This window comes from Cryptomeria japonica, chromosome 10 (assembly GCF_030272615.1).
Source record: "Cryptomeria japonica chromosome 10, Sugi_1.0, whole genome shotgun sequence".
Classification (NCBI taxonomy): domain Eukaryota; kingdom Viridiplantae; phylum Streptophyta; class Pinopsida; order Cupressales; family Cupressaceae; genus Cryptomeria; species Cryptomeria japonica.
The window spans coordinates 771,538,572-771,562,300 of record NC_081414.1 but is presented as its reverse complement, the minus strand read 5'-3'; the positions used below and the strand labels follow the sequence as shown (position 1 = coordinate 771,562,300).

The 23,729-nt window shown below is 33.8% G+C and overlaps 1 protein-coding gene across 1 annotated transcript in view; it reads right to left on the bottom strand.

Moving 5' to 3' along the window:
* Positions 1-2,374: 2,374 nt before the first annotated feature.
* The window catches only part of LOC131026999 (L-ascorbate oxidase-like), a 48,833-nt gene continuing 27,478 nt past the window's right edge, over positions 2,375-23,729 (bottom strand). The window contains exon 7 of the mRNA XM_059212790.1: positions 2,375-2,617. Coding sequence (XP_059068773.1) covers positions 2,375-2,617 — 243 coding nt within the window. The remainder of the gene's footprint in view (positions 2,618-23,729) is intronic.

Sequence of the window (23,729 nt, the reverse complement as noted above, 5' to 3'; positions counted from 1 at the left end):
TGAATGGTTTGGTAACATTAGTAGGGTGAATGCACACTTCCTGTTTTGGAGAGGAAAATGCGTGAAACATTGTAAGTTTTTGGAGGAAGCTAAAAATATACAGTACAAAATTGAGCAACAGGCTTTGGGGGGTTCCAGATGACACAAATATATCAATGCCTACTACTTTGTCTTCTAGGGCAGCACTTCAGGGCAACCAAAATGTGCCACATACTTCTCATGCTTCGCAGATGAGAGGAATGATGTTTGGCTATCCATCCACTTCCACTTCTACTGCGGCCAGGCCTGGGAAACATAGGTTGCAAAAACTATAGAGCAACCCCATTGCTGATATGTTTAATGTGCAGCTAAGAGATGAGATAGATGAATCCATTGGCAAGTTCTTCTTTGCCTATGGCATTCCATTTCATGTTACATAGTCTCCTTATTATAAGGAGATGATGGCTATGGTGGCCAAGGGAGGACCATCTTATGTGCCACAAGGGGAGACGAAAATGAGGACCTAGATCTTGGATAAATGCTATTCCAAGATCAATATTTTGATGGAGAAGATGAAGGCATGTTGGGTGGCATCGGGGTGCAACATAGTTATGGATGGGTGGATAGACATGAGCCATCGTCCACTCATCAACGTCATGGTCACATGTGCAGAGGGCTCATACTTCCTTAGAGCAGTTGATTGTACAGAGCAATGTAAAGATGCTGATTTCAAGTTTCAGGTCCTCAGGGAGGCTATTGAGGAGGTTGGGCCAGAAAATGTGGTCCAAGTAGTGATAAATGTAGCCCATGTGTGTAGAGCAGCAGGGAGACTCATTGAGGCAGCCTATAGACACATTTGGTGGACCCCATGTTGTGTGCATGTCATGAACAATGCACTCAAGGACATGGGGAAGATAGACTGGATTAGAGGAGTGGTCACCGATGTGAGAGATGTGTATATGTTTATCTGCAACCACCATACTTCACATGCACTCTTCAGGACCTTCGTGAAGAAGGAGTTTTTGAAACCAGCTGAGACTAGATATGCATCCTATTTCACTCTCTTGGAGAGAATGATTGAGTTGCAAGAGGCATTGCAACTCATGGTTATGATTAATGAGTGGAATAGGTGAGTTGAGGCCAAGATAGAGTAGGGGAGAAGGGTGAAGGAGATAGTGAAGAGTGATGTGTTTTGGACTGATGCACAATACATTGTCTCCATGATTTCTCCATTATTCTAGGTGATCAGATATGGGGATGGGGATGCACCTAACCTTGGAGAGGTGTATGAGTGCATTGAATCTATGCTTGACTAGATGATGGCTGCTGTACGAGTGAAGGACCCCTCTCTACCATTCTAGAATGAGCAAATCCAACCTATTATTCAGCGTAGATGGGGCAAGTTGAACACTCCTTTGCATATGTCTACCTTTGCCTTGAATCCTAAGTGGTACAAGGCTAGACCGGGTAGATTGACACCGATTCAAGATGATGAGGTGAAGGCGAGTTTCTTTAGGTGCATAGAGAAGATGTTTGATTCCAGAGATGCCAACACAATGCACATTGAGTGGGGACGATTTGCCACTCTTAGACGTTATTTAGATGTGGCAAAGATGGATATAGACACTATGGCACAGGAGGACCCACTTTTGTGGTGGAATTGTCATGGCCTGAAATCTTTGACCACCACTCTAGCCATCCGTCTGCTATCCCAGGTTTCCAATTCTTTAGCTGTTGAGAGGAACTAGTCTACATATAGCTTCATCCACTCTCTTAAGAGGAACAAACTTACCTCTAAGAGAGCAGAGAAGCTTGTGGCTATACATAGTGCTTTGCATCTCATGGACAGCAAGACACTTGTGTACAAGGAGAGTCCAATGTCACGATGGGATGTAGAGCCAGAGGAGCCTTCACAAATTGATGAGGATGATCCTACCACTTCAGATGCAGGGCTAGTTGGTGTGAGCTTGAGGGACCTTGATCTTTAGGAGTCCAATAGTTCCAGTGAGGAGGAGTTCGCAGATGATTAGAGGCCTCCATTAGCTACATTTTGAGTTTTATCATTTTGTCTTTGACTCTAGTCTCTTTTGTAATTCTATTGCTACATGTATTTGTATTTGGCTACTCATTGTAATGATGAATCATGTAATCATTTTTATTATTATAGACTTTGCAATGGCATCAGATATTCATATTTTCGTTTTCCTTTTTCGATATAATAGAAATCTCCAATTTGACAATTTCATTTGTCAAATTTTATTTAGCATTTAGCAATTACTAATCTAAGTAATCTTGGTATTTCCTATAGTTTCATTTGAAATCTAATTCTTATACTATTATACTGTCATACATCTTTTCAAAACTAGTTTTGCAAGTACTATATGTATATGTATAGCTATATGAACACCACCACCCCGCCAACCCCCACGCCCGCCCCCTGCCGTCCCCAAACTGAAGCCCTTGGTCCCCCATCCTGGAAACGCGTCCCTGCGACCCTGTCCCCGTGAATATTAAGACCAAAATCTAAAGCTAGACACTTTCTCGCTCCGCGTAACGCCCATTTTATAGTCATCCTAGCAGTGGGAATCCCAAGTGGAGGAGCTATTCCATAAACGTGAATTCCCTTTTCTCTATTATTCTATTTATTGGGACCCACAAAATCATTGTTCAGCGACTATGAGCAATTTCAATGTTTGCTATATCCAAACATCTAACTCAATCTAACCAGTTAAATGTTAGAGATTGTCTCTCACCTACTCTAATACTCAGAAAAAATGGGAAACAAAAACAATAAAGAAAATGCCTGGCCACAAATCATTCTTGGTGTCACTTCTCCCCTCTTGCTGATGCAACAGATAATTATTTTAAACAGCTCTCTCTTTAATCTTTACACACACCGTATCCAGGAAACAACCTCATAATAAACTGTGCCGGCGTTACAAAAGTTGTGTAAATTTCTGAACATGAAAGGTGTGTACATTACAATATTTCCGATCACGAATCAAAATAGCTTCGTGCTTGTGTACATAAAATCATTGTGAGCACTATCTATACAGATCGCCCACCGATGCTTCCATACTAAAATTTCAAAAAATGTACCAAGAGCTAAGGTTAATGTTTGATCATGAATGAACATGATGATATGAACATGTGATGATTTTCCTTTTTATTATCTATTGAGATAAGATTTAAATTGAAAAAATAAACAATTTAAAATCAATATATTTTAAAAGACATGAAAGACATGGAATAAAAGAATTTTAGATGTACACAAGTTATACACATAAAATTATTAGTATGAGCATTATTTGTACATATAGCCCACTAACACTTTCATGTTCAAATCTTGAAAAATGTACCTAAAGTTATGGTTAATGTTTGAACATGAATGGAGAGCACGATATGAATCATGTCATAATTTAATTCGTTTTATCCACATCGTATTTAAGATAAGATTTAAATTGAAAATTAAAACAATTTTAAAATCATTATATTTTAGAAAACTTGTAATATTAATGACATGAGAGACGTTGAATAAAAAGATTCTAGATATACATAGGTTAATATAATAAAAATAAATAATTTGAATAAAAAGGAACATTAGTAATATGAAAGGAAAGAAAAAAATATTGAATTTGGGAAATCAAATTTGGTTAATGATATCTAATTTCGATAGGGGAAGAGGGGGTGATTAGGGGAAAAGTGGGTTAGTGAAAAGAGAAGAAGAAAACAAGTAAATTTGAACTAAAATGGTGAAACATCAAATAAAACTTGGTATCCACATGTACTACTTACTTGCATAGTATTAGCAATATGAAATAAGATAAACACAAGTACAATAATGAGAGGGAAAATATGCAATCATTAATTTGTAGAGTTTTGACATTTTCATGTTCATTAATTGTTGCAGCATATACAAGAATAAATAAAAAGGAACATTAGTAATATGTAAGGAAAGAATAAAATATTGAATTTGAGAAATCAAATTTGGTTAATGATATCTAATTTGGATAGGGGAAGAGGGGGTGATTAGGGGAAAAGTGAGTTAGTGAAAAGAGAAGAAGAATACAAGTAAATTTGAACTAAAATGGTGAAACGTCAAATAAAACTTGGTATCCACATGTACTACTTACTTGCATAGGATTAGCAATATGAAATGAGATAAACACAAGTATAATAATGAGAGGGAAAATATGCAATCATTAATTTGTAGAGATTTGACATTTTCATGTTCATTAATTGTTGTTACATATATAAGAATAAATAAGTTAAATAAATCCATCGGTAGAATTTGATGGAGCATAATCAAACAAGAATGCATCATTAATTCATGAAAATTGATTTACAAATAGCATGTCAAGTAAAATGCATAGACATAGTTGTTTGTTGATGGGTATAATAATACAAAACTTGCTTTCCCAACCATAGAATTTGATAGAGCTTCCCTCGTTAAAGAATCCCAAATCTAAATGAGCAAGTTGCTATATATAAGAAAAGAGGGAGATTTCAGATGAGTTAAAAAAAGTCTCAGGTGAAGGTATCTTCTAGATGCAAGGTTTTATCTGTAATCAATATAAGTCCTCTTTTGTTTTTGCTTTTTGTTATTTTTTTCTATAACTTTTCCATACTGTGATTTGTGTTTTATGTTTTATCTTTAGATAAATTAAATATTTTGCTTCATTATCCCCATGAGATTATATTAAAGCATATGCATTAAAATAAGTATTTGTAGATGCGAAAATCCGATCTGAGATCTTATGAGAGAATATTTAGATAGATTAATCATCCAACAATGGAATTCCTACAATAAACACACATGCAAACCAAAAATCTAAGCTAGAACACAAATGCATGCTACGAAAACCTACTCCATTGCACTCCTATTCCTCAAGATTTTGTGTTTTATAACAATATTTCTCTCAGAAGCACATGCACAAAAGGCTACGAGGAAACAAAGATTTGATATGATGGATGCAAGATGATTGAAAGATACAAGAGATTAATGCAAGTTACCTAACTAGAATGAAAATGAAAACAAAGATGTGAGAGATGGACTAATTTTCCCCGGCTTATAAATGAGGAGGAGCAAGATAATTGTAGATGTTCTTAGGGTGGAATCCAAGTTTCAAGACGAATGTGGGATAATAGATTAGGGCGTAAATGAAGAGTGTTTATCCCACAAGTATTATATGAGAGTAATTGATAGGAGTAGAAGATGATAAATAGGAGATGAAAAAGATATGAAAGAGGTTTAGGAACTTAAATCATCTGGACATGCATTACTATTTGAACATGAATGAACAACATGATATGAACATGCGATATATATTTTTTTTCAATCTTTTAAGATAAGATTTAAATTGAAGAAGTAAAATAATTTAAAATCAATATATTTTGAAATATATGAAAGACATGAAATAAAAAGATTCTAGATGTACACAAGTTATGCACATAAAATCATTTGTATGAGTAGTATTTAAACATATAACCCACTAACACTTTCATGATCAAATTTTGAAAAATGTACCTAGAGTTATGGTTAATGTTTGAACATGAATGGACAACACGATATGAATCATGTGATAATTTACTTATTTTTATCAACAACATTTAAGATAAGATTTAAATTGAAAAATCAAAACAATTTTAAAATCATTATATTTTAGAAGATTTGTAATATTAAGGACATGAAAGACATGAAATATAAAAAGGTTCCAAATGTACATAGGTTAATATAATAAAAAAAAATAATTTGAACAAAAAGTAATATTAGGAATATGAAAGGAAAGAATAAAGTATTAAATTTGGGAAATCAAATTTGGTTAATAAAGTCTAGTTTGGATAGGGGAAAGAGGGTTAGTTAGGGGAAAAGTGGGTTAGTGAAAAGAGAAAAATAAAACAAGTAAATCTAAACTAAAATGGTAAAACATCAAAATAAAACTCGCTATCCACATGTAGGACTTACTTACATAAGGTTAACAATACAAACTAAGATATGCACAAGTACAATAATGAAAGGAAAATAATTCAATAATTAATTTGTAGAGGCTTGACATTTTTATGTTCATTAATTGATGTTGCATATACAAGAATAAAGAAATTAGATAACAACATTGATAGAATTAAATGGCGCACAATCAAACAAGAATGTATCATTAATTCATGCAAATAGATTTACAAATAGCGTGTCAGCTAAAATGCATAGACATAGTTGTTTGGTATGGTTTTGGTTGCTTTGCTCATTTTGTTGTTAATTATTTTTATATTTTTAGTTTTTAATTTTTTACCTTTATGTTTCTCCTAGGTATGCCTTTGTTGTTATTTGTATGCTATAGTTAATAATTAGAGGTTGCCAATTTTCTAGTCTTACTTGTTTGTTTGTATTATTTTTTCTTATTTTCATAGTTTATATTTTAATCATTTCTAGTTTCTCTTTCTTCCTTCTTTTTATCTTCTCTTTATCTTGTTTTTATTTTTATTTCATTTCTTATATTTGTAGCTTAGGCTTCTTTGTCTATTATTTTATTTTTTACCTTTTCTCCTTAATCCTTGTGCCACCATTACCCTCTCACTTCTCTCTTCTTTTTATTCTTAGTCTACAACTTGTTCATTTATTCTCCTATAACTCTCTCTTCATCCCGATAAAGGATCAAAGAGTGTAATCCAAAATATTTATGACAAGAAATAATCTACATAAACAATATCTAGAAACTAAAAATACTAACAACTAGAGTCTTCTTTTGTTTCAAATTTTTGTTATGTTTATCTATAGATTTTCCATACTTTGATTTATTCTTTAAGATTTCTCTTTTTAATTAATCTAATCTTTTGCTTCATTATCCCCATGAGATTATAAAAAATCACACACATTTAAATTATTATCTCTTTCAATGAAATCCTTGGGTCCACCCATCACATAGGATTGGAATGGACTAATAGTTCAATAGAGCTCTTCTAACAAGATGAGGAGGAATGCTAACCTTTGGATGGGTAAATAAAACTTATAATTCTAAAAGAGCTTGTCACTTGGCTGGTCCACCTACCAAGGAGCCTCTCTTTTTAATTCTCTTGAGTTTTTAGTTTGTATATCACTCTTAGAATGACGAACCAATGTACTTTCATAATTGTTTTTTTTTCTATAAGGCCCCTATTGGCATTTCATCAAACATATTCTTCAATAAGATCCATTGTCAAAATTGCACTTTGGTTATTTTTGGCCTCTTTAATATGTAGTAATTACAAAAATCCATAAATCCTCCAAGTATAACTATCTCCTGATTGGTTTGCTAACATATATTAGGTTTTGGGGAATTTTTCTACCCAAAAGATTTTCACTTGTCTCTAAAACCTTATATTCCTTCCTTTTTCTTTTGTCTTTTACACAATTTATGTTTGTAAATATTTCTCTAATGGAATGATTTTTTTTACCCTCAAAATCCCCCATTCTTTTATTCTTCTTTTAATTTCTTTGACTCCACTATTTAGGATGCTTGCAAAATTTTGCACACCACATTACCTAAAAAATAATAAATGGCGTGTGGGATCCTTAATTGCCATGCCCTTGATTTATCCTTTCATTTCTTCTAGATTTCTAGATTTCATCCTCTATCTCTTCCGATCCCCAAAGTACAATCATGTGGCATCCATAATACTTGAAACCCGCCTTGATTTTCTATCATTAAACCTAGACCTTCATGATTTCACTTAAAATTTAACACCATGTTAACATTTCTCCCCATTCCCAATCTCCACATCTCTCTTATAATTTTTCATTTTAGGTTGGGCTATCATGTTTTCTCTTGTCAACATGCTTAAATTTTATGTAACATCTTATTAATTTTTTATGAATTTTGTATCATCCACTATCTAGTAAGTAGAAAAATATTTCCCTACAACCCTAGCCAAAAGATATTGTCACTCATGGAATTCAATTACTATCTTACTTGATTAGGTAAGGATTATAGTTAGGTTGGGCTTCAATTAGCATTAGAGTAAGTTCCTTATTAATGTTAATTGAAAGGTTAGGTTAGGGTTAGGGTTCAATTATAATAAAAATAAAAATTGGGGTTGCCATTGGAATTAGGGTTAGTGTTAGAATTAGTACAAATAGGCTTGGAATTGTGGTTATAGTTAGGATTAGGATTAGAATAAGGGCAAGGGTTAGGTTTACAATTAGGTTAGGGGTTAGGGATAAGACTAAGGGTTATTGTTCTAGGATATAGCATGAGGTCAAGGTTATAATTAAGGTTGTGGTTAGGGTTAGGATTTCTTATTTAGGGTTAATTTAGGGTTATTGTTAGGGTTCATTTTAAATTAGGATTAGGGTTGGGGTTAGGATTAATATTAAATTATAATATAAAATTAGTATTACTTATTTTACAATTATAATGGGAATAGATTTAGTGTCTTACATGTTGCAACTATGCTAGCTACAAACATATATTTTTGTAATAATTTATATAAACTAGAGAGAGATATTTTTCTCTAGATACCTATATTTTAATCAATTTTTCACATAGAATGATATCTCTTAATATATTTTATGTAGATTGTTAAATATTTATACACTAGTATAAATAACCATTAAATTTGGAAATAAAAGTATATTCTTAACATTTGATAAGTCCATAATTACCATTTAGGTATTAATAGAGTACTTGAAAAGTCTATTTATTACTCTTAAGTTTATAAAGGAAGGAACAATAATTTTTATTGATTTTTAAATGATGAACAACATGAAGCACACTAAATATTTGCCACCCTTTGATATTGATACTTTGTTTTTCCCTCTAATGCAACTTGAAACATAAAACCTTCATTGTCTTACCACTTAAAACATAACATTTTCACCATCTTATCACATTGGAAATTTTCATTAGACATAGTTCAATGAATGTGTATGATTCTTTCCTCCATTTTTATCATGATATGATATGATGAATAGAGTGGATGTCTATAATTATCATAGTTGACATAGTTAAATTATTAAATAATTGTAGACACTCTAAAAGGTCATTCTTAAGTTTTAGTAAAAATATAAATATATTTTAAAGGCCTTTTTACATTGGTCAAAATCCAAAACATTTTTAAATACTCATTTGTAATAAATGAAGACATTTCTTGTTTTTTAGATGGTCTTTTTCTAGCTTCAACCCATCTTGTCCATATAAAAGAATTTAGAAATCATGGTCATATAGATGCCATAGGAAGATCTTTGAATTGATGATGACAAGTGTATTTATATCCATAATGTAGTTTAATGTGAGAAATGGAATATCATTCCCTTCAAACAAGTATAGACATGACATTTAAAATATATTGTACACTAACTCAAAAAATTTGAATATTATAAAATAAAGGGCGATTACATAATATATGTTCATAACTGATTATAACATTCATATTTCTCTGTGAGATAGGATTTGGCAGTAGATCTAAACACCTTACTCAGCATGGTTTATTTCCCTCTAGGGCTTCCATATAATATTTGGTGTATTTTTTCTTTGTGCGGTTGCATTCTTTTCTTGCACTTATTGATGATTAGACTAATGCTCCTATAATTAAGTAATTAGTGGTTGTAAATTAATAAAGTTGAGATTTGATTATATATTGATTCAACACCCCCCCACCCTCCCTCTTCAATATATTGGTGTGTTTCAACAATTGGAATTAGAACCCTGATTCGTTGGTGTATCCTAACAAATAAAGATAGATCTTAGATTGGAACACATGGTGAGTAAACAAGGTTCCTACTCAAACAAGACATGCAATAAATTATTCTTTTTGGAGTACATAAGAATGAAATCTTACCTATGATCATTAGGGTTCGATGTTTGACAATTTCTTGTGGATGGATATATTGTACCTCCTACACCTCCAACATATCAAGTTGGTAAGAAGGCATATGCGAGCAATGCCAAATCAAAGAATGTTATCCTATGTTGATTGCCAAATTCTAAATTTGTGAAAGTGATGCATTACAAATATACTAAAGACATCTAGGAAAAACTTCATGGCATCTATGAAGGAGATAACAAAGTAAAACAAGCAAAGTTGAAAACCTATAGAGGCAAGTTTGAAAACCTAAACATGAAAGAAGAGGAAAACATTTCTAACTACTTGCTTGAGGTGGATGAAGTTGTTAGAGTTCTCGGAGGATTATTTGAGGAAGTGAAGGAAGTTGTTATTATAAAGAGGGTTCTCAGATCTCTTCCTATAAGGTATGATAAAAATGTCTTTCCTATAAGATAGAGATCAAGATAAGTTGATAATGGATGAATTGTTTGGCTCTCTTATTACTTATTAAATAAGGAATATGAAGAATGGGACACAAAAGAATGAAGCTACTTTGAAGTTTACTAAGAGTGAATAACTTGACCACTTAGCTATGTATGAAAGGACTACAATAGTTATGCAATTAGTCAAGTAGAATCCATTCGTTCATGAAAGAGTAAAAATGCAATTTAATTGTGATGGTAAATAATTGGAGAATAATAGTGCACACAACAATGAATGTTAATCGATAATTTTTGACAAGAAATGAATCCAACATTATCTAATCGAACTTGAATATGAAGGAACTTATTGCACATGGATACATACATGTATAGGCACCTAGAAGAGGGGATACATCCTACATTAGTTAGTAACATTTTAAATTGGGGGAAAAGTCCATATAAAACTTTTACATCCAATCCAAAAGTCACCAATATGGACAATTTATCCACTGGCCATCCCTCACATTGTATGCAAGACCACAAGCTAGTTGCAATAGAAATATAGATATTTTGAATATAGATTGGATTAATTTTGTTGTTATGGCTCCTTAATCCTATTATAAACTATTGACCATGATTATAATAGAGAGATGACATGTAAATAAACATCATTGGTGATGCCATGTAGGTATAAGGACTCAATTATACATGAGCACAATCACTATAATGAACAAATAAGAATCTCACAATCTTAGAAACAATTGAAATTAATCAGTGAAAAGTTGAAAATAATTGTACCTTAAAAATTTATAGCCTCTCTCTCTAGAATAACTTCTTTTGTGTGTTTTCTTTATATGGTTGAATTGGAAAAAATATAATTTATTTATTTATTTTAGAAAGATATTTTTGATTGAAAAGATTTTGACCAACAACCTTTCACACAATAATGTTTTGATTGAAAGGTTTTTAGATGAAAAAAATTGAGTCAAGAGTTAAAATATTAAAATAATAATTTAATTTAATATTACCATATGTAGCTTTAAAAAATCTATAAAAAATATATGAAGATATATCTTTTGAAGGCATATTTTTTCATCAATTACTCACATATAAGAACATTTGGCACTTCAAAACAAAAATCTCTACATATTTTATATAATATTTTGGTAATTGAAGATCTATTACCAAAATAAGAGCAATATATTACATAATATGGATATATATAAATTGACCAAGTTGATCACACTATGAAAGCCCCAACTAGGCTACATCACCAAAATTGAATAAGATAAAATAGTTTGTGTTATTGTTGGTTATAACAAGTTGCCTATTATGTAAGTTTGTGCATACTAGCTAGTTATATAAATAGCAACAAAAAAGATATCAGTGGGAGCCTATTCTTTATCAATGTCTTCATTATTTTTAGCCTTCCCTTTGTCAAGCAGTTTGGGAGAAATTCTTTTGATCTCATAAGTGTCATATTCCTTGCCCAAGGATGGAGATATCCTCTCCCAGTTGGTGCAATCAAAATTGTGGTGTGTCATCTCCATATCTACTACTACCTCATCTCTCTTCTTTTCATACTGGTGTACTTTCATGAACTTGTGTAGAAAAGTAATATACTCTTACTCTTCCTCAAACCCCTTATCAATCCTCCTTAAGTTTGTGGGCAAAAAAGTTAGCTTCTTGGATATCATCTTTGTGAATTACAACCATTTCTTCATCCATTTTCTTCATAAATCTATCAGCTATCATCTTTAATGTAAAAAAATGTCCAACAATCATGAGTTGTGAGTATTAAAATAGACTTAGCCCACCCTACATTTATCCTAGTAAACATGTATAGTTCTTTTGTACCACAAGACCGAAAGGATTTCAATAGTCAATACAAAGAAAAAATGATTAGACTTCTTACATATATCTTGGACATAAGTAGCAAAAATTTGAAATTGAAAACTTTATTATCAATATTCCAACCAACTGTTGACTAGATACATTTGGAAAACTTACACTAAAAATAAAAAGTCCTCTATACTACCACATAGCCAACAATTAGAAGATTTTAGGTTTTATGGCCAAATTTTATGACAAAACTTTCCATCTAAAACATTTTCTCTTAGGTTTAATATTAATAGACTACATAACAGTGAACATTTTTTTTAATCCTTTGTTGTTGAAGTTAATTTTTTAACTTTTGTTCACATGTTCTATCATCCCGTTATTTTGGGTGAGAATTTTGTATAGAGAGTGGACTTTGAAACTAGGGGAAAGGATTCCATCAGTCCATTTAACCTACATAAAATTATTTTCATCATTTTCCATCTTTACCTATTGTTCCAAAGAATAGATAAGACTTTAAGCATAACCGTCTAAGTCCTTTTGTTGCTTTTCTAAAGGTTGAATTATATTTTAAGTCTTTTCCAACTTTTATAAAGCCTTTTAAGAAAAAGTTGTTAATTTTGTGAAGCCCTTTTGATTCTAATTCTTACTAGAGCATGCTCGCAAGAGTGCTGAAGATCTATATTTACATTAAATATTCCACCAAGGAGACCTAAAGCCATAGACCCTATTATTTGTATTATTCACTACCATTGTAGCTTATGCATTACCTCTACACATTTCTTAGGCCCTCCAAATTCTGATAAAAATATCAAATCCTAATGGGTTAGCACTAAAAGTTTCAAAAAGAATATCATGAAAGTGCAAACCTTGCCATTTCTTAACTTTTTTGTGATACCTGAATGTTCCTTCTTATTAGGACTTTCCATGGATCCTTACCTTATAAAGCCTTGAAAATATATTTTTTGGCCAAGGAAACACCCTATTTTTTTAGATCCTTGAGCCCCAATCCACCTAGGTCTTGACTCAAGCAACACTAATCTCATTTGACAACATGCATCCTTCTTTTCCATATCCCACTTGACCATAGAAATTTCCAAATACTTTTTTGTACTTTCTCAATTGATATCTAGCAAAGAATCAAAACATATGTATAGTTAATAGTCTAGGAGTATAAATTTTTTTGGCATGCTTGAATAATGCTTGCTAGAAATACGATGTTTATGTTCCAACTTCTTAGTTTTCTTTCAATCTTTGCATACATCCATTCCCACATTCTAGGTAGTGAGGGAGACATAGAGATGGGTATGCCTAGACATCTCACAATATTTCTTGGCCCTCTCTATTGCCACCCAAATTGATCAAACCAGTTAGGAGGGTTCTTAGTGCATCCAAGTAATGTAGTCTTATTTTGAGATAGCTTTAAGCTAGAAGTGTCACGAAAAAACTCTAGTCTGCTGATCAAGTTTACCATTTTTTCTTTGTCCAAAGTAGGAAACACAATAGTGTCATATACAAATTATAAATTTAATAGGATAGATTGGTCAAAAAGAGTGATTCCCCTTAGTTTAGGACTGGTTGATTTATTTCTAAGGGTGGGTGCAAGAAGTTGAGTCCCACTTTTGGGCAAAAAGTGGAAGTATTTTCCCTATTTTTCAAATTCTCTATCGATTGATGTCAAAATTTGAGTTACTTAGAGATTGAATCTGAAAAAACTTTAGTAATAGAAAATATAGTGCTCGGAGTCTAATATTCAAATATGTAATTTATTTAAATACCCACATGGTAGAAATTTCTTTTAAGTAGGCATGTTTAAAAACCACTTTTTCAAAATGCATGTTTCAGGACCATACCACACATGTGTACGACCACCATATTTTGACGTAAATAAACGAATGTTTGCAAATCCTTCTGGAAAAAGATACATAAGACACCAAATATTTATGAGAATATTTTTTCTTATATTTTTATTGAATATTATTTTTTTAATTAATTTTTAATTGACTATAAAGTACATTTTCAAAACATCTGGTGTACGACTACCATAATTTGATGAGAATTTCATAATTTTTTATTTTTTTTCAATCTTCAAAAGAATTGTATGTAGATTGATGTCATATAATATATTTTCAAAAAAAAGTAAAAACAAAAAAGATTAAAGTTTTACTAAACCTCACTAATTTACATTTAGGTACCACTTTTGATTAATAAATAATGCAAAAATAGTAAAACTAATCATATCACTATGAAATTTACATTTTTTAAATTAGGATAGTGAGAAATCTAATGGATTTTTGTTTCATCAAAAAATACGATTAGGAAGACCTTCAAAAAATTACGGCAAGGCAAAAATCGAGGCATAGGTGTGTTTCCTGCTCCATCTTTTATGAAACAGGCACCCGTTATTTAAAATTTAAAAAATGGGCACACGTTTTGAAATTTATAGCACTTTAAGAAACATGTGTCTGTTTTTAGAAATGGGTAACCGTTTTGAAAAATATGTGCCCGTTTTTAGAAACGGGTAATTGTTTTAAAAAATGTGTGCCCATTTTTAAAAATTGTGCACTCGTTTCTCTATGGTGGTCTGATCCTAAACGGGCACCCAATTTTCAAAACGTGCACCCATTTTATTTTTTTGGGTCGAGGCTCCGAAGCTAAATGGATGTCTGTTTCTTAAAAAAATGGGCACTCGTTTCTAGCGGCAAACATTTTTGCTCGTAAACTTCCGCGGAATTGGGACCCAACTTCTTGCACCCACCCCTAAGTGCATAATAAAAGGGCTTTAGAGGCTATACAAGTAAGTGCACAAAGTTGTGTCCACTTAGTGTGGAAGTTTTACACTTAGAAAAAATGGCAAATCACACGGAGCACATGAGAAACGAAATGGGATCTCATCTCACGTCGCGATCTCAAGCCAAAATTTGAAACGAGATCTCATTTAGCTTCGGGATCTCGAGCCTAGATCTAAGAAACAGGGTCCTGTTTCAAAAACAAAACGGGGTCCCGTTTCAAAAACAAAACGAGATCCCGTTACCTTTTTTTAAATTTAATTTTAATTTTAATTTTTAAATTAATTTTTAATTTTTTTTGTTTATAAAAAATACAAGCTATATTTACATGAAATATAAAATTTATATATAAGTCACGTTTCTCTTTGTCTTTTTTTCCCTTTCTATCTCACTGTGTCCCCTCTCTCCCAAAATCTAAAACTATGCCTCTACCTCTCTCTCACGTCCTTAACTCTTTACTCTTTATCTCCACTCTCTCTATACACCTCCCCTTACCCCCTACCTACCTATATTTCTATATATATACATCTCTACCTCTCTCTTAACGTACCATCTCTCTCTCCCAACCAACTTATCTTTCTCTATATATGTCATAATAGGTCCTACTAAGGGGTCTTAAATCATAATAGGTCCTAGTAAGAGGTATAATGTCATAATAGGTCATCTTAAGGGATCTTTTGACATAATTGGACCTATTATGACATAATAAATCGTATTATGTCATAATAGGACCTATTATGACATAATAAATCGTATTATGTCATAATAGGACCTATTATGACATAATAAATCGTATTATGTCATAATAGGACCTATTATGTCACAATGGGACCTATTATGACATAATAGGTTGCATTGTGACATTATAGGTCCTATTATGTCACAATAGGTCCTATTATGACATAATACCCCTTAACAAGTTGTAGTAAGGGGTATAAAGTCATAATAGGTCCTCTTAAGGGGTTTTATGACATAATATGACCTATGATGTCATAATAGGACCTATGATGGCATAATAGGACCTATTACATCATGATAGATCTTATTATGTCATTATTAGTCTTATTATAACATAATACCCTTTAACAGGTCCTACTAAGGGGTATAATGTCATAATAGGTCCTCTTAAGGTGTCTTATGACAAGACATGTCATCCTAAAGGGTCTTATGACATTATAGGACCTATTATGTCCTATTATGTCATAATAGATCCTACTAAGGGGTCTTATGTCATAATAGGTCCTCTTAAGGGGTCTTATGACATAATAGGACCTATTATGATATAATAGGTCGTATTATGATATAATAGGTTGTATTGTGTCACAATAGGACCTCTTGGGACACAACAAGACCTATTGTGTCACAATAGGACCTATTGTGACACAACAAGACCTATTATGTCACAATAGGACCTATTATGCCACAATGTGACTTATAATAGGTTGTATTGTGATATTTTAGGTCCTATTATGTCACAATAGGTCTCGTTATGACATAATACCCCTTAACTCTCTCTAAAAGTACCACCTCTCTCTCCCAACCAACTTATCTTTCTCTAAATATGTCATAATAGGTCCTACTAAGGGGTCTTATGTCATAATAGATCCTAGTAAGAGGTATAATGTCATAATAGGTCCTGTTAAGGGGTCTTATGACATAGTAAGACCTATTATGATATAATAGGTCGTATTATGTCACAATGGGACCTATTATGTCACAATGGGACCTATTATGTCACAATGGGACCTATTATGATATAATAGGTCACATTGTGACATTATAGGTCCTATTATGTCACAATAGGTCCTGTTATGACATAATACCCCTCAACTCTCTCTAAATGTTATAATAGGACCTATTATGTCACAATGAGACCTATTATGACATTATAGGTCCTATTATGTCGCAATAGGTCCTATTATGACATAATACCCCTTAACAAGTCCTAGTAAGGGGTATAAAGTCATAATAGGTCCTCTTAAGGGGTTTTATGACATAATATGACCTATGATGTTGTAATACGACCTATTAATCACATCATCATAGATCCTATTATGTCACAATTAGTCTTTTTATGACATAATACCCTTTAATAGGTCCTCCTAAGGGATATATTTTCATAATACACCCTCTTAAGGGGTCTTATGACATAATAGGACCTATTATGATATGACAGGTCCTCTTAAGGGGTCTTATGACATTATAAGACCTATTATGTAGGTCCTATTATGTCATAATAGGTCCTGATGCTCTGCAAAAAAGATTAGAAAATCTATTTGATGGCAACACACACAAGAGCACAAGAAACAAACGTTAGTGTTAGCAACAAAAGATTATCCTAAACAGGCATATCAAGAGAGATATTAAGCATGAAATAGAAAGCATATAAACATAGAATAAAATAGCTAATCAAGATGCTCATAGTTGCTCCTCCCTTGTTCCTCTCCTCTCCAAGTTCCACATGAGTTTAGCTCTCAGCTTTTAGCACTAGCCATGGATGCCATACAGAGATTCAAGATGGTTGAATATGATAAGCAAATGCTATGCAAGTGTAGATAGTGATGCTATGAGAAAGCTCTATGCTAATACTAGTATAACAACAATACTCTCATGCTTCCTTTTGCTTGAGAAGGGTTCTATTTATAGAAGAAATGGGGAAATGAAGGGTTAATATTGAGTAATCTTAACAAGGGTTAGGATTGAAAGATATTCAATCCATGTGAGACTTTCAACCCAATCCCATGTTGACAAGTGTCACCATGAGGAGGCTTGAGAGGAGAGATAAGGAGCATTAAATGCTTGAGGGGGCATAATGGTTACCCTAGTCAAAGAAATAAATGCTTTGAAGAGACACATGGGTTACATGAGGGTTAAGTTAGGGGTCAAAGTCCTTAACCATGGGTGCAAGTGGAATTAACCATTAATGGTCATGTATGAGCCATAAGTGGTTTGGAAGACTTTAGAGGTTAATTTGTTGAACACACAAAGCATTAATTGCTTTTCAAAGACTTTGGAGTCTTTGAGAAGTGACTCCAATTTGCTTAGGAATGTGACAATATTTAGGGGATGGATTATGTTAATTAGAAAGGGTTTAGAAGAATCTAGAAGGGGTTTAGGCATGCAAGTGGATTTTGTAGGAAAATGCAAGTGGGAGGAATTTTGGTATTTTCAATTAAAATAAAATCATTTATTTCAATTAAATGGTGTAATTTGCATTTGGATAAATATTCAAATAAATATTAATTTATTTAAATGAGAAAAAGGAAGATAAAGCATTAAAATGCTTGAAGACTTTGAGGGAAACCATTAAAGGCTTGAAGACTTTAAGGAAAACCCTTAAAGTCTTAAGAAGAAGACTTTAAGGGAAGCCATTAAGTTTGAAGACTTTAAAGCCATCAAGTTTGAAGACTTTAAAGCCATCAAGTTTGAAGGCTTTAAGGGAAACCATTAAAGGTTTCAAGTGGGTGAGGATAAATAGGATTTTAAATAAATAATTTATTTAAAATAGTTGTGCAACTTGCTTTTGTAGGAAAATACAAGTGGGTGGAGGATAAAGGTGATTTAAATAAATTATTTATTTAAAATAATTGTGCAACTTGCATTTGTAGGAAAATGCAAGTGGGTAGAGGATAAAGGTGATTTAAATAAATGTTAATTTATTTAAATGTGAGAGGTGGGATTTTGGGGGATTTAAATAAATATTAATTTATTTAAATGTGAGAGAATATTTAATTAAATAAATATGATTTATTTATTTAATTAATGGTCTGAATTTGGTTAAGTGAATTAAATCAAATAAATTGAATAATTTATTTAATTAATAGGAGAAGAGGGTTAAGATGAATTAATTAAATATTAATTTAATTAATTATTAATTGATGGTTAAATAATCAAATAAATACTAAGTATTCATTTAATTAAGTGGACAGATTTATGTGACTACATTTGCCCCTCTTTGAGACGGTACAGTTTATCGCGTCGTTTCAAAGAAAGAAAAATAGGTGTGAAGAAATGCGCCATAAAATGTAAATTTAATGGGTGGTATGCCCCCTCGAGAGATGGGCCGATTTTTTTTTTTGAAAAATCGGGCGGTCTCTCGAAAAAGAATGAAAAGTGGAGGGGATGTAGAATAGAAGAAATTAGAACTAATGATGAAAGAATGGGAGAAAATGGAGTGAATATGAAGAAACAACAAGCCAGCGAGTACCCTGAGGTCATGCAAGAGATACATAGTAGATGTAGTGTGGGGTTTGGATTGATGCTATACAATTGATCAAAATTGGTTGGACAATCTGGTGCAATCGATTTAATTGCCCCAGTCAAGTCAAAGCATGATAGTTGATGTCAGTTGGTCACTTGGACATGATAAAGTCTGAGTAAGTGAATCAAAGTGACCTGATGTGACTTAGACAATTGATATAATTGCCTGATGAAGTCAAGGTATATGAAGCAAAATACTCATTGAGACGTAGACAATTAATGTAATTGTCCATTGGATTGTGTTTGATTGGTTGATCAATTGATAGTGTGTGCGTGTGATGGATGGTTGTGGGGAATCATGGTAACCCCGTTGAGACTAGGTCATTGTGATAAATGCCTGATGTAGTCTAGGATTACCATAATCAAATTACCTGTTGAGACCCGAAGATACTTGATCAGAGTATCTGTTGATAGTCTAGGTGTGTGGGAGTCGATGTATCTGTGTAGACAGAGTAACTGGCTTAATTTTGTGGATGAGTGAGGATGGGAAGCGATGAAGGGATTAGGATGATGTTGATGATCAAGATAGGGAGGGTGACGGGGGATTTGATGTTAGATAGAAGATATGGAGGACTAGGACCGAGTCCTATGGAAGAAGATGAGTAAAATAGAGTATGCATTATTATGACTAGGTATGCATGATATGCAGCTATTATGAATGTATGGATGGGTGGAATGCAACAAAATGCAATATATACAGATGAGATGGAATGACGATCCATGGTGCTTTATTTTTCATCATTGAGCTTTAAAATGTTGTAAGAAAATACAAGCAACTTGACATAAAGATTCAAGATGACCAGAGTATTTCTTACATGGATTTTATATAGCAAGTTAATACAAGCAACTTGATATAATGGATCAAGTTGACCTGAGTATTGCTTGTGGAACAGACAAGGATTATCTCCTTTCATGCATGACTTGGATCGTCCTCCTTGATCTTAGGCTGATCATATCCTGAGACAAGTGCATACCGTAATAAGAGATAAAATCTTTATCCAGTTTGGAGGAGGTAGGAGGAACCAAATAAAAAGCATTGTACTTGCAAACAAACAATATATACATAAAGAATAAAGAATATGGATCTTTGGTAATGGTTCATGCTCATATGGTCGAGGTATACGCTGTAGTCAGCAAGCCGTAGTGATCTATGACTGTATTTTTGCCTATGATCATATAGCTTATTGAACTTCCCACGTAGACACCATTAGTACATGCCCCAGAACTTCATCGGAATAATGTGTCGAAGATACACAAACAATGCCATAGGAACCTGATATAAATTACTAGACCATAAATCAACCAAGTATTTGATAGCATAAACAGAATTTTCTTGTCAAAGAAAATGTCATCTTGTCTTTGTTTTGGTAAGGAAGGATGCATCCTTGTTGAAGACAATTTTGAGTGTTGATGTTGATTGTGTGGTCGATTGATAAGTGGTTATTTTGTGGAGTATATCACAATGTTTGTTTGGTATCTGTGCAGATGAGTATGTACAATGTGTTGCCATGTTTTTGTTTTATTTTTGATGTTTTTGGATTTTGTGAGATGTTTTTTGAATATTTTTGGATTTTGTGAGACCTTTTTGATTGTTTTTGTCAATGAATCACTAGTAATGTAGAATCCACTTCCATCATCTAGATTTGTTAAGGGTATTGCCCCCAAGTGTAGACATGACTATGAAAAAGTGGGATGCAAGACGCATGAAGTACTATCTTTGATTACAGATCAAATAACAAGCCATGGTTTGGATGGATGGATGTGTGTATGTATGAATGTGATCGCAACGAGCCTGAAAGATATTGGAGCCATAGCCTTTACGAGTGGTGCTTGTTTGCCAGGTTTTCACCATCGTACTTACCCAAGGTGCCACCAGAGTGGTTGTTCACCATTTGGATGCATGATTTTTCTTTACTTTTTTGAATGTTTTTGTATTTTCTTCAGGACATTTTTCTGAATGTTTTTGGTATTTTCTGGTATGCAGGGGAGCCTGATGCTCTGTACAAATTAGGTATAAAACCGTTTGAGGTGCATGATGTTAATTGGATCTACGATTGGTTCTCCTTTTGATGTAGCCAACTGATATGCCCCGGACCCGAATACAACAGTGACAACATATGGGCCCAGCCAGTTTGATTCAAACTTTCCCTGATGTTCTTTGTGTGGTTGGTTATGAGGATTCTCTTGTAGAACAAGATCACCTACCTCAAATGTACGAGATCTAACTCGATGATTGTAGCTTCTACTCATGCGCTGTTGATAGGCTTTGAGGTGATTGTATGCAGCTTGTCGTTTCTCATCAAGTAACTCTAAGTCCTGAAGACGTGAGACTCTGTAAGCTTCATCATCGATGAGATTGTGCAAGGAAACCCGTAATGATGGTATCTCGACCTCAATAGGCAAGATAGCTTCTGCACCATAGACCAATGAATAAGGAGTTGTACCAGTAGGGGTTTGAATGCTAGTTCGATATGCCCATAGTGCCGGATTTAGTTGAACATGCCAGTCATGACCGACATCATTGACTGTCTTCTTTAGGATCCTTAATATGTTTTTATTGGATGCTTCGGCCTGACCATTGCCTTGTGGGTAATAGGGAGTGGAAAAATGGTGTTGAATATGAAATTTTTCACAAAGTTGACGGACATCCTGATTTTTGAAAGGAAGACCGTTATCTGTGATGATGGACATGGGCACACCATACCAGCAAATGATGTAATTAAGGATGAATGAGGCGATCTGCTTGCCAGTGACTTGGGTAAGTGGAACAGCTTTGATCCACTTTGTGAAATATTCGGTGGCGGTAATAATGAATTTGTGGCCGTTGGATGAAGAGGGATGGATTTTACCCACAAGGTCAAGACCCCATTGATAGAAAGGCCATGGTGTCGTGATTGGTTGTAGTTCCTGGGCTGGTGCATGTATCAGGTCACCATGAACTTGACATTTCTTGCATTTTCTGACAAAGTAGTAGGAATCTTTTTCCATAGATGGCCAATAGTATCCATTGCGCAGGAGTTTCTTGGCTAGTGACGGACCACTTGACCGAGTCCCGCAAATTCCTTCATGGACTTCTTCCAAAGCCTTTATTATCTCACCTTGTTCTAGACATCGAAGGAGAGTACCATCAAGATTGCATCGGTATAGGGTTTTAGCAATAATGGTATATCGAGCAGTTTGGCGAATGAAGGTTTTTCGTTGGTTATTTGATTGGTTGGGAGGAAGGGTGTGATCGCAGAGATAGGTGTAGAACTCACCGTACCATGGGGATTCAGAACCGACAAGGCGACATATCATCTCGGATTCAGGGATATCATAAGCGGGGATCCAAAGCTGTTCTACCAAGAACTCGTAGCATGTTGAATTTTGTGGAAGATCTAGGAGAGATGCAATGGTAGCCATAGCGTCAACAGCTCGATTCTGATCTCTTCGTATCTGCTCAAAAGTGATAGTAGTAAATGATGTCTTTAGAGTGTCCACCATTTGCTTATATGGCATGAGTTTATCATCTTTGGTCTGATATTCATCTATTGCTTGTCGAATGACTAGTTGGGAATCGCCATATACTTGCAGTTCTTGTAATTTCCATTGTACGGCTAACCTGAGTCCTGTGATCAAGGCCTCATACTTTGCTATGTTGTTTGTGCATGGAAATGTGAGCCTGTAAGACTTCGGGATGCTATCACCCTGAGGTGTGATAAACAAAATGCCTACCCCCAAGTTGTGCCTAGTGTATGAACCATCAAAATATAGTTTCCATGGTTGTGTTGTTGTGATCATGAATATCTCTTCATCTAGAAAATTGGAAATGAGAGGATGATCGCCTATGAGTGGTGCATCGACCAACTGATCCGCAATGACTTGACCTTTGATAGCTTTATGGTCTACATACTCGATGTCAAATTCACTTAGAATCATCACCCATTTGGCCAAGCAACCTGTCAATGCTGCTTTGCTGAGTAAATACTTGAGTGGATCAATCTTTGCAATGAGTTGTACTTTGTGTGTTAACAGATAGTGCCTCAGTTTAGTGGCTGCTAAGATTATTGCTAAGCAATCTCGCTCAATAGGTGTGTAATTGAGTTCATAGCCCACCAGTGTGCGAGAGATGTAGTAAACAGCCCACCAGTGTGCGAGAGATGTAGTAAACAGCACACTCTTTTCCTTCTGCATTATGTTGTGCCAGTAGTACACCCAATGCTGTACTAGTTGCTGAGATATAGAGTAACAACGGTCTACTTGGATTTGGTGGGATCAGCAATGGTGGATTCATGAGATAGTCTTTAAGTGTCTGAAATGCTTGTTGGCATCTGGCATCCCACTGAAAGCGGATGTTCTTGTGTAGCAGGTGTGTGAATGGGTGACACTTATCAGCCAATTGTGCAATGAATCTTCAGATGGATTGAAGCCGTCCTTGTAATGTCCTTAGGTGACTGATATTCTTTGGAGGTGGCATGTCCATGGTTGCTTTTACCTTGGCTGGATCGACCTCAATACCTTTGCTTGAGACAATGTATCCTAGAATTTTTTCGGAGGTTACTCCAAAGACACATTTCTTTGGGTTGAGTCGAACATGGTATTGTTCCAGTCTATCAAAGATTTTATTTAAGATGGGGAGATGCCCTTCTCTGGTGAGTGATTTTGC